Source organism: Armigeres subalbatus, chromosome 1, assembly GCF_024139115.2.
Source record: "Armigeres subalbatus isolate Guangzhou_Male chromosome 1, GZ_Asu_2, whole genome shotgun sequence".
In the NCBI taxonomy this organism is placed as follows: Eukaryota; Metazoa; Arthropoda; class Insecta; order Diptera; family Culicidae; genus Armigeres; species Armigeres subalbatus.
This window is the reverse complement of record NC_085139.1, coordinates 198,577,009-198,588,890: the sequence shown is the minus strand read 5'-3', so window position 1 is coordinate 198,588,890 and position 11,882 is coordinate 198,577,009. Positions and strand designations below refer to the sequence as shown.

Below are 11,882 nucleotides of genomic sequence, written 5' to 3'. Positions count from 1 at the left end.
GCTAGTGACTGGGGTCTACAACCGGAAGGCAAAGAGCAGCCATTTTACCTGCTCTCCACGGAATTGATTCGAATGCTCCTGATCGACGCCTTCATCATTGTCCCCGTGGTGCGGTGGGCCATCACGATGAAAACCGCCACGGAAACCACAACGTCCGCGGAACGGTCTTCCACCATAGCCGTACGATGAATTTTCCTCGTATGATGCACCGCCTTCCGGATATTCGTAGTCGGGGCCGCGACGATACTCACCGCCTTCCTCAAAACCTCCACTGCGCTTTGAGAACGATGGTGTTGTTCCGTTATCAGCAAAATCGATACGAATACGACGATCCGGTGCCCCTAACGGGAATCCATGCATTTCCTTCACCGCAGCCATAGCAGCATCAATAGAATCGTACAGAATGTAGGCCTGGGTGTCCCCTTTGTTATATTCGATCTTTTTGATGGCACCAAAACGGTCGAACTCACGCTCCAACTGAGTAACCGAAGTCCATGCGCCAAGATCACCAACCCAAATTCTGGTCGTCGGAGTAGCTTTACCGTATCCTATCTTGCACTGGAACTTGCCAATGTACTGACCGGACAACTCAACCTTAGCTCGGTGAGCCATGTCCAACGTTTGGTAACGAACAAAAGCATTTCCAATTCCTGCCGAAACGAACCGAAACGACGTCGCAAGGTGGGAGAAAAACAAACAGACAAACTGTCAAAACGTCAAGAGGGGTAAGTCAGCGCTCGTAAAAATATTTTATGTAATTCGTCACCCACGAGGGGTATTTTCTTCAAAATGAAGAAGAAGACATGGTGCCCGATTTTCTGATGGCTTTGTACCGGACATTTCGGTCTATGTATTCGTCAATGCTTAAACGACGTCCATTGAAATGTCGTCGTCTGACCTGTTATCTAACACGGAAACAATCCCGTCAAATGACGGAGGAAGACTGCGTAAGAGCATACATATTTTTGTGTCAACATCCAATCTCGTTCCGGCGGCATCTAAACGATCGAACAGATCGTCGATCTCACTGAGGTGCAGTTTTCAGTTCGAGATCACCGTGCTCAACTAAATTGATCGCGCAAAATCGCTTCAATAGCGAAACCCGAACCGAACGACTTGTCTTCTGGTGATAGCTCTTCAATGCTTCAAAAACATCACGCGCGTACTTTTTGTTTTTCACGAGTGGGAGCTGGCTGTCTTCCAGCAGCAAAACAATCGTGGCTTTCGCCTTTCTATCGGCACTGCACCAATCTTCATCACGGTCTTCTTCTTCTTCTGGAACCGGATCATTCACCGTGTGCCAAAGATCCTCCGGCACAGAAGCATTTCTAGACGTATCTTCCACGTCTGCCAGTTTTGCCCAATTTAGGCACACCGAACCTCGCGTCAACCATCGTTCACTCTCTCGCGATTATGTGCTTCTTCATCCAGAGGGAAAATAACACTACCTCTCTCCCTCCTCGTGCGGAGGGAAAAACGCAAAACGTAACCTCAAATCTTCTTTCGCGCACTGGGGCTCTTCTCTGGGGCCATTACCTGTCGGACTATCGAAGCCAGAACGATAGATCGTCCGGGGAACCGCACGACGACGAACAGAGTGGAACACACGCGGCGGACACTAGCCAAGCACCAGCGGACAAAAGGGAATCGGATTTGAGTGTTAAACACTAAACTCGCGAGGAAAATCTATTTTAGAAAAGAGTATTTATTTCTAGCGTATAGTGGTATGAACGTTTACAAGACGCGGCAAACTTTGTTGTAATAAAAATTGTCTGAAAAAGGTTGCCAGTTTATTATACAGTGTAGCTGATTATCTAGGCATACATTAGGGAAGAGCGTAATCATTGTCTTCCGACAAAACAATGGTAGATCACAAACAATGGTAGATCACTTATGCTGATCAATCGACTTAATCTTCAGAACTGTACAAACATTATTACGCTAGAGAACACCACTGATGTCAATGCTGGGACCGCTCCCCGAAGAATCCCTCAAGAAAGGACACAGGCTCGATGTTTTTTCCTATCGATCGTATATCACTTATCGTTGTATAACACTCCTCAATGCCGCCTACAAGGTAATGTCTTGAATTCCGTTCAGCAAACTGCGGTGCCCAACGGACCAGATGTCGGACTGCTACAAATCCTTGATAAATTCCGGGAATACAACTTGCGAACTAATAGTCTTTTAGTGGATTTTAAAACAGCGTACGACTCAGTGAAACGGAACGTGCTGGGCATAAATATAATGCTAGAACATGGCTTTCCGGCAAAACTTATTAGGCTGATTCGTGAGACGCTGGATGGATCCAAATCGAGAGTCAGAATATCTGGTGAGACATCTGATTCGTTCGTGGCATTAAAAGGATTGAAGCAGGACGATGCGTTCTAGAATCTATTATCCAATATAGCTCTGGAAGGTGTATTTCGAAGATCTGGTGTGCAAAGAATCGAAACCATCGTCACCATTGGTGTAGATCGCAGAGAGTGAAGTAATAGGACTGGTCATAAACTTTGTTAAAACTAAGTACCTGGTGGCTGGCATAGAACGTGGCAGTCTAAACGGTGTTGGTGCTGAGGTGGAAATGGATGGGATGTTATTTGAAATTGTTGACAAATTCATATATTCTGGACACTCGTTACATGTGATAATGACGTTAGCCGCGAGGTGATGCTCCAGGAGATTGCCACTTGTGTTTCTTTTCAAAACGACCGATTAATTCCTTACACACGATTGAGAACGGAAATTTTTGTGACACCTCATATTTCATTGAACTAATATTGCGCGCCAAAATAATACCACAGAAACGCTACCAAAACTTTCCACCTCTTCCAGCACGTGGTATCTGTTAATGATTGTCTTTCATGCACTATTATGGAAAATAAAACTCGCATCGCAGAGAGATATGACTTTGGTTTTATTTCTCTTTTACAGCGGAGAAAGATTTAAATAGTTTTATTATTTGACAGTTACACTTACAATCTAAGTAGTTTTGTCGCTAGACTTACTTGTCGTTAGACAATGATCGTTTGTTGAACTTAAAGCTACGCACTCGCTGCTTAGTCCCACCGGAGCTGAACAGCTTGAAAAGGCTGGAATGTGACGATTGGCCACTGTCTCTTACCGGGATGACAGGCGACAGCGCCTTCGGTGATGTATTATCATGATAGGTGCTGTTGAACAGCGAAAACGATTTACTCATGGACCTATGGCGGGATGGAACTGTTGGCGTTCCACCGAGAAGTGACGAGTTTGTACTTGAGACGCGTTTGCAGGGGTGACTATTGTTGTTTACGTTATCGACTAGATCGAGACTATGGTGGTTATTGCCACCATCACTACAGTTGACGCTGTTGTTATTGGCGCTATTATTACATGACATGTGTTTGGCGAGTATTTTAGTAGGGGAATGATCCTCTATCAGGTAGACGGAATCAGTCGTTGGTTCGGATGTTAGGGGGGTGTCTTGTAGGATGCAACACGTGCTCCGACTTCGACGTTTGGATGTTACTATATGATAAAGGGAGCTTATATTTCTATCCTCCTCGAAGGAAGGAGGTGGTAAGTCTAGAATTTGTTCAAATTCGTTGGCTTGGAAATCTTTGTCGATGTCATCCAAATTAACTTCAATAGATGATTGCTCCAAGCTTTCAGGGTTCTCCATAATTTGTTCCTCAGAATCGCTGCAAATAAGCACCAGGTCGCCATTCTCTCCGTCGTCCAGCGATTTTCTCTGCACACTGTCTTCATTAATGCTGGAAACCTCAGCTATTCCCCACATTCTGCAGTTACGTCGCTGGTTCCCTTCCACCGTTCGGAGGTCATACTTTTGCGGGGAAGAGCAGTTCGATTCGCTTGGGCTAGCACTGATGGCCGAGGTACTAATTATAACGTTTGGTGATCCGGGATCTGAACGAGTAGTACTAATCAAGCGCTTTTTGTTAACACTGTTGAATGATGTTCCACTTTCGGAACGCTCCAGAGAACGATGCTGAAGAAGTTCGGATTGTTGCCGTCGTAGTTGCTGTTGGGCACGGTAATAAACGGGGGAATCTGCAATATGAAAGGAAAACAAATCTGTCAAGATTGATTGAGATTGCTAGTGCGGATTAAATGGACTTTTAACTTCAAGGAAAATTTGAAGGAACCTGATTATCTATCATGGTATCTAATTTATTTAAGTTTTTCTTATTTAAGAATATATGTTTATTTGTCACTTATCTGTCGGCACGGCAAATGCTGGGTAAAGCGTACCATTGGTACTTCGCGTACCTGAAGGAATAAAATAGACCCCATCTCGCGGTCCTTAGCCTCTTACCCAGCAACTCCTATCCCTACCTCCCCGCGGTGCTGACCGGGATACGAGCAACCTTAGGGAAGATCGGGTAACCAACCCCGGTGGGAACTATGGTCGTATGCTGACAGGGAAGGGGGGGTTTGCTCCTCTCCGGAGGTGCAAATGTTATTGAGCGTCTGTTCTCCATGTCAGGATCGGCTCACAATAGCGTCTGTTCTCCATGTTAGGGGCGGCTGATCATCGTCCGAGTGCCAGCGAGGGACTCTAAGTGAAACTGTGCATCATGGTCCACCGGAAATTTAGGGGGTTTGGTGTCAGGCCCTGCAAGCCAGCCAAAAAAAAAACTCACGCAACGAACAATCAACAAGATAGTACGGACCGGAACCATCGGCGGACCGGAACCAAGGCCGGTTCTTCAACTTCAGCATAATCAACGTCCATAGCCCACACTCCGGAAGCACTGATGATGAAATGACGCATTCTACGCGCAGCTGGAACGTGAGTACGATAGCTGCCCAAGCCACGACGTCAAAATCATCATAGGAGATTTGAACGCTCAGGTTGGCCAAGAGGAGGAGTTTAGACCGACTATTGGGAAGTTCAGCGCACACCGGCTGACGAACGAAAACGGCCTACGACTAATTGATTTCGCTGCACCTACTATTGCTATTCGCAGCACCTACTTCCAACACAGCCTCCCGTATCGGTACATCTGGAGATCACCACTGCAGACAGAATCACAAATCGACCACGTTCTGATTGATGGACGGCACTTCTCCGACATTATCGACGTCAGAACATATCGTGGCGCTAACATCGACTCTGACTACTATCTGGTGGTGGTTAAACTGCGCCCAAAACTATCCGTCATCAACAATGTTCGGTATCGACGACCGCCGCGGTACGACCTAGAGCGACTGAAGCAACCTGATGTCGCCACTGTATACGCGCAGCATCTCGAGGCAGCGTTGCCGGAAGAGGGTGAGCTCGATGGGGCCCCTCTTGAGGACTGCTATATGGGACGGGTATATGGGACGAAGTCGACGGATCGATTGGTTCGACGAAGAGTGCAGACAGATTCTGGAGGAGAAGGACGCAGCGCGGGCGGTCGCGCTGCAGCAAGGTACCCGGCAGAACGTGGAACGTTATAGACGGAAGCGAAGACAGCAGACCCGTCTTTTTCAGGAGAGGAAACGCCGCCTGGAAGAAGCGGAGTGCGAGGAGATGGAACAGCTGTGCCGTTCTCAAGAAACACGCAAGTTCTACCAGAAGCTCCCTCAAGGTGGGGGCTGGTAGGCTTCCATCGTCCGTTGAACTGACGTAGTCATCTCTTCCGCTGCCTTGACTTTCACTGCCTGTACTCTCAGCACCATTCAAATGTTCCTCGTAGTGCTGCTTCCACCTTTCGATCACCACACGTTCGTCCGTCAAAATGCTCCCATCCTTATCCCGGCACATTTCGGCTCGCGGCACGAAGCCTTTGCGGGATGCGAGGATGCCATCCAACAGCTAAAGACCAATAAAGCAGCTGGTAAGAATGGTATCGGAGCTGAGCTCATCAAGATGGGCCCGGAAAAGCTAGTCACTTGCCTGCACAAATTGATAGTCAGAATCTGGGAAACTGAACAGCTACCGGAGGAGTGGAAGGAAGGGGTTATATGCCCCATCTACAAGAAAGGCGACAAGCTGGAGTGTGAGAACTTTCGAGCGATCACCATCCTTAATGCCGCCTACAAAGTGATATTCCAGATCATCTTCCGTCGTCTGTCACCATTAGTGAATGAGTTCGTGAGAAGTTATTCAGATCTTTACTGTACGGCAAATCCTTCAAAAATGCCGTGAATACCAGGTCCCAACGCATCATCTGTTCGTTGATTTCAGGGCGGTATACGACAGTATAGACCGCGTAGAGCTATGGAGAATTATGGACGAGAACAGCATCCCTGGGAAGCTTACCAGACTGATCAAAGCAACGATGGATGGTGTGCAAAACTGTGTGAAGATTTCGGGCGTTCGTTCGAATCGCGCCGGGGAGTAAGACAAGGTGATGGACTTTCGTGCCTGTTGTTCAACATTGCGCTAGAAAGTGTCATGCGGAGAGCCGGGTGTAACAGCCGGGGTACGATTTTCAACAGATCCAGTCAATTTATTTGTTTCGCGGATGACATGGACATTGTCGGCCGAACATTTGCAAAAGTGGCAGAACTGTACACCCGCCTGAAACGTGAAGCAACAAAAGTTGGACTGGTGGTGAATGCCTCAAAGACAAAGTACATGATTGTGGGCGGAACCGAGTGCGACAGGGCCCGCCTGGGAAGCAGTGTTACGATAGACGGGGATACCTTCGAGGTGGTCGGGGAATTCGTCTACCTCGGATCCTTGCTAACGGCTGATAACAATGTCAGTCGTGAAATACGAAGGCGCATCATCTGTGGAAGTCGGGCCTACTACGGGCTCCAGAAGAAACTGCGGTCGAAAAAGATTCGTCACCGCACCAAATGTGTCATGTACAAGACACTTATAAGACCGGTTGTCCTCTACGGACATGAAACATGGACAATGCTCGAGGAAGACTTGCAAGCACTCGGAGTATTCGAGAGACGATGTGTGGCGGCGAAGAATGAACCATGAGCTCGCCCAGCTCTACGGCGAACCCAGTATCCAGAAGGTAGCTAAAGCCGGAAGGGTACGATGGGCAGGGCATGTTGCAAGAATGCCGGACAGCAACCCTGCAAAGATGGTGTTCGCTTCCGATCCGGCAGGTACGAGACGACGTGGAGCGCAGCGAGCGAGATGGGCAGACCAGGTGCAGAACGACTTGGCGAGCGTGGGGCGTATTCGAGGATGGAGAGATGCGGCCTCGAACCGTGTATTGTGGCGTCAAATTGTTGCTTCAGTGTTATCTGTTTAGATGAAGACTAAATAAATGAAATGAAATAAATGAACTATGGGTCTCGAGGAATTCTATCAAAAGTTCGAATTTGGAGTGAAATGATAGCCTTTCGGTACAACTTAGTTGTACGAGAAAGGCAAAAATAACTCTAATAAAGACTTAAAAAAAATGTTACACCCATAGTGAACATGTAGCAATTCGCTTTAAGATCAACTATGGCGTGCAACATCCGAGGTCCGGGGATCCCTGTCAGGTCTGTGGGTTGAGAACCAATCACTTCAACAGCGAAGTTTTCACCGCGGCCCTGGGACAGGAAGCCAACACTGAAGGTCTAAGCGGGGATGCATTGGTAGCTATCCTATCACGCGCGTGCGACACCACCATACAAGTCCTGCCGATAAATGGCGCAAAGAATGTCACAAACAATTGTTTTGGGTGTATTTATCAAATATCTAGCTAAAGCGCGCCAAAGCTGACCATTTTACGCAACGGTCAATTTGCTTACTTCCATTTTACACTCTGTGCCGCGCTTTTTACTTCACTTCAAGAAATCAATCGGTTAACAAAGTGTTATGCCTTCACCTTTTTGTTAGTAACTCAAAACATACTGATTCACCTTTCCATAGTTGATTCTCAGCTGGACCGGCGCAACTCAAATGATGTCTGTTTCGGTTCGTGTGTCTTCTAACAGTGAATAAAAATAATAATAATTTAGTTATTTTTAGGCAGAACTTCGTTACGTAACTACAATAACATGGTAAAAAGAGAAAGTAAGAAATCTTCATCAATTAGGGCCAGTACTACAATTACTCGTTTTCAATAAGAGATACCACACGATGTTTACATACTGTCCCTTTCAATATTTATAGAAACGCGGAGGATGAAAGGCATGCTACAAAAATCTCAAAAAATATTTGTTCCATGATAGAGCATGAAAATGTGCAATATCTGCTTTATTTTTGTGTTTATTACCACCTTAAACTCGGTGAATTATACGAAATTTAATGAATTTATCGACTAGTTATTATTCTTTGCACATGTCTATTGAAATAATTTAGAAATTTCAATTTTAGGGCAAAGCACAAGGTCCTTTCATGCGAAATTGATTAAAGAACCCACGATTCTTTTATTTGGTCGCCTGCAGGATTTCAACTTTTCGTTTCAATGAGTCCAAAGCAAGCGTTTTTCGAGCCAAGTGAGAATCTTTTTTCGTTGGTTTATGTTGAGGATCATCTTTCACTCATCAATCTTTTCTCTAGAATTAGTCATGGAAGATAAACGAAAATCTTGTTTATTAGACGAAAATTCTTTTTCGTTTCATCACTTTTATCACTTACTCACTGTTCGCGAAAATTATGGCAGAAGAATTACAAAATTGTATGGCCGCGCCGGGATATGGACCCAGAATAGTAACAATAATAGCCGTAGGGATGTGCTTACTCTAGCCACCCACCACGCAATCCGTATGAAGCTATGAATCCTTATGAAGTTATTTGTTCCACATAAGATACTACCATTTGGATTGATGGTGCCACGAAAAGACTCGAATATGAAAGAAAAAGAGCAAACCAACGTTTGACGGCAATCTAAGTGGGCCAAAAATATTTATTACTTTCTAGGCTGTTTACTTTCCAGAAAAGCGATGTCTCCCCAAAAATTTTCATGAGGGAGCTGTAGTGAATAAGATTAGAATGAGGAGTTATTGCAAAATACCACTGAGATTATTTCCTTGTAACGATATGAACTCATTTATTGATTCATTTTGATCAGCGTGTATAGTGTTATCTTGTGCTCCATGGTAACGCAAAGGTGTTTTCGGTTTTTCGTTCGTGTTGGAACGAATCGATAACAGAGTTCAGTTTGCTGAGTATTGTTGCGACGAACGGTCGAGCTTGAAAACCTCGTCCGGGTCACGACAATGACGCAGCCGGTAGAATTCAATTCAGTTTTTTTTAGTTGGTCGAGCTCCCTGCCTACTTTTGTTGGAATCGGTGTCATAGGAATCAGGTAAATAAAGTGTATTTAAGAAAAAATAGAAAATGGAAGACCAGATAAAAAAAATCCTTGAGAATGTTAATGTCCCCGGTAGGCTCCCTGACGAAAGGGCAGAGGAGTAGGCCGGGTGGCAAAGAAAAGGTGCAAAACAAAAGGCACGAAAAAAAACAAAAGAATGCTAGCGCTCCCGGTAGGCTCCCTGACGGAAGGGCAGAGGAGTAGGCCGGGTAGCAAAGAAAAGGTGCAAAATAAAAGGCACAAAACATAAAGGTGGCAAAGAAATGCTGCAAAACAAAAGGCACGAAAAAAACAAAGAATGCTAGCGCTCCCGGTAGGCTTCCTGACGGAAGGGCAGAGGAGTAGGCCGGGTAGCAAAGAAAAGGTGCAAAATAAAAGGCACAAAACATAAAAGTGGCAAAGAAACATTAAAAAAAATACAATAGAAAAAGACAGGTGAATGCTAGCCTCCCGGTAGGCTCCTGGCAGAAGGGCAGAGGAGTAGGCCGGGGACAAAAAACACAATGAGATAAATGAAACTAATAGGCAAGAAAGTTTGTTAAACGAAAACCAAAAAGACGTTGGAATGAAAGCAAAAAAATGACAGAAATAATAATTGATCAGATGAAAATAAAACTAAAATAAGAATTCGGATTTAAATTAGATTTTGATTGGACTTGAATTTAGATTGGTTCGGAATTGGATTAGATTTGTTTTTGTATTTGATTTGGGTTGAATTCGGATTGAATTTGGATTGTTTTAGGATCGGATTTGGATTGGATTTAGATTGATTCTGAATTAAATTTGGATTACATTTGGATTGAATTGGGATTATATTATGAGGGATTTGGAATGGATTCGGATCGGATTTGGATTGAATATGGATTGGATTTGGATTAATATTGGTAAGAAATTGGATTTGATTTTGTTTTGGATTTGGATTTAGACTGGTTCGGAATTGGATATCAAATGGTTTCGGATCAGATTTGGATTGGATTTGAATTTAGATATGGATTAAAATTGAATTGAATTGAAAATTGAAATTCAATCCCAAAATTATTAGTTGATTAGGAATGGATTTTGATTCATATAAGCTAGAAATTGGATTTGATTTGATTTTTGATTGAATTTAGGTACGGAATTGGATATCAAATGGTTTCGGATTGGATTCAAATTTAGATTGGTTGTGAATTGGATTTGGATTAAATTTGGATTGAATTGAATTGAATTCGGATTCGAATCGTATTTGGTTGGAATTCGGATTGTATTTGGATTAGATTCAGATTGGTTCGGAATTGGATATCAAATGGTTTCGGATCGGATTTGGATTGGATTTGAATTTAGATTGGTTCGGAACTGGATTTGATTTGTTTTTAGATTGGATTTGGGTTGGATTCGGATTAAATTTGGATTGTTTTAGGATCGGATTTGGATTGGATTTAGATTGGTTCTGAATTAGATTTGGATTAAAATTGGATTGAATTGGGATTGGATTATGAGTGGATTTGGAATGGATTCGAATCGGATTTGGAATGAATATGGTTTGGATTTGGATTCATATTGGTTGGAAATTTGATCTGATTTGGTTTGGGATTTGGATTTAGACTGGTTCGGAATTAGATATCAAATGGTTTTGGATCGGATTGGGATTGGATTTGAATTTAAATATGGATTAAAATTGAATTGAATTGGGATTGAATTATGAGTTGATTTGGAATGGATTTTGATTCATATAGGTTGGAAATTGGATTTGATTTGATTTTGGATTGAATTTACGTACGGAATTAGATATCAAATGGGTTCGGATCGGATTTGGATTGAATTCAAACTTAGATTGGTTGTGAATTGGATTTGGATTGAATTGTGAGTGGATTTGGATTCGAATAGTATTTGGTTGGAATTCGGAACAGATTTGGATTGTATTTGGATTAGATTCGGATTGGATTTGGATTGTTCGGATTTATTTCGGATTAGATTTGGGTTGGATTCATTTCGGTTGGTTTTGAGTAGGATTTAGATTGGATTAGATTAGCATTAAATTTGGAATGGATTTGGATTGGCTTTGGATTACATTTGGATTGAATTTAGATTGGATTTGGTTTGAATTTAGATTGGATGTGGATTAGATTTGGATTGTTTTTGGACTGGTTTTGGATTTTGATTGGTTTTGGATTGAATTAAAATTGAATCTGGATTGATTTTTATTGGATTTGGATTGGAGTCGGATTGATTATGGATTTAATTTGAATTTGACGCGAACAAATCTAAATTGAATTTGGATGGGATTTGGATTGAATTTGGATTAGATTCAGATTGAAATTAAATTGAATTTGGATTGTATTTAGATTTGATTTGGATTGGTCTTGGCTTTGAATACAATTAGAATTAGGTTAGGATTATATAAAGTCGTTCGCATATAGTTCTTAATTCTTGAAAAGGGGGTAATTCAATATTGGTTCAAAAGGAATCATTAATGATAATTCTTCAAGCTACATAGGTATTTTAAGTTTCTAATGTGTCTCCAGAGTAGAGGAGGGAAAGAATGTAGTGAATAAGGTTAGAATGAGGAGTTATTGCAAAACACCACTGAGATTATTTCCTTGTAACGATATGAACTCATTTATTGATTCATTTTGATCAGCGTGTATAGTGTTATCTTGTGCTCCATGGTAACGCAAAGGTGTTTTCGGTTTTTCGTTC

At 43.1% G+C, this 11,882-nt stretch overlaps 2 protein-coding genes across 5 annotated transcripts in view; both read right to left on the bottom strand.

Moving 5' to 3' along the window:
- Positions 1-1,845, bottom strand: LOC134206903 (RNA-binding protein spenito-like). The gene is made up of 2 exons (XM_062682649.1): positions 1,825-1,845; positions 1-705 (listed from the first exon to the last, which is right to left on the bottom strand). The coding sequence occupies exons 1-2, from the start codon at positions 1,843-1,845 to the stop codon at positions 16-18; spliced, it is 711 nt and encodes a 236-aa protein (XP_062538633.1). The 3' UTR covers positions 1-15.
- A 1,059-nt stretch (positions 1,846-2,904) lies between these two features.
- Positions 2,905-11,882, bottom strand: part of LOC134205660 (5-hydroxytryptamine receptor 2B) — a 175,409-nt gene continuing 166,431 nt past the window's right edge. For all 4 annotated transcript variants that reach the window (XM_062681148.1, XM_062681147.1, XM_062681149.1 and 1 more), the window contains exon 6: positions 2,905-4,053. In XM_062681148.1, coding sequence (XP_062537132.1) covers positions 3,005-4,053 — 1,049 coding nt within the window. In that variant the 3' untranslated portion in view covers positions 2,905-3,004. The remainder of the gene's footprint in view (positions 4,054-11,882) is intronic.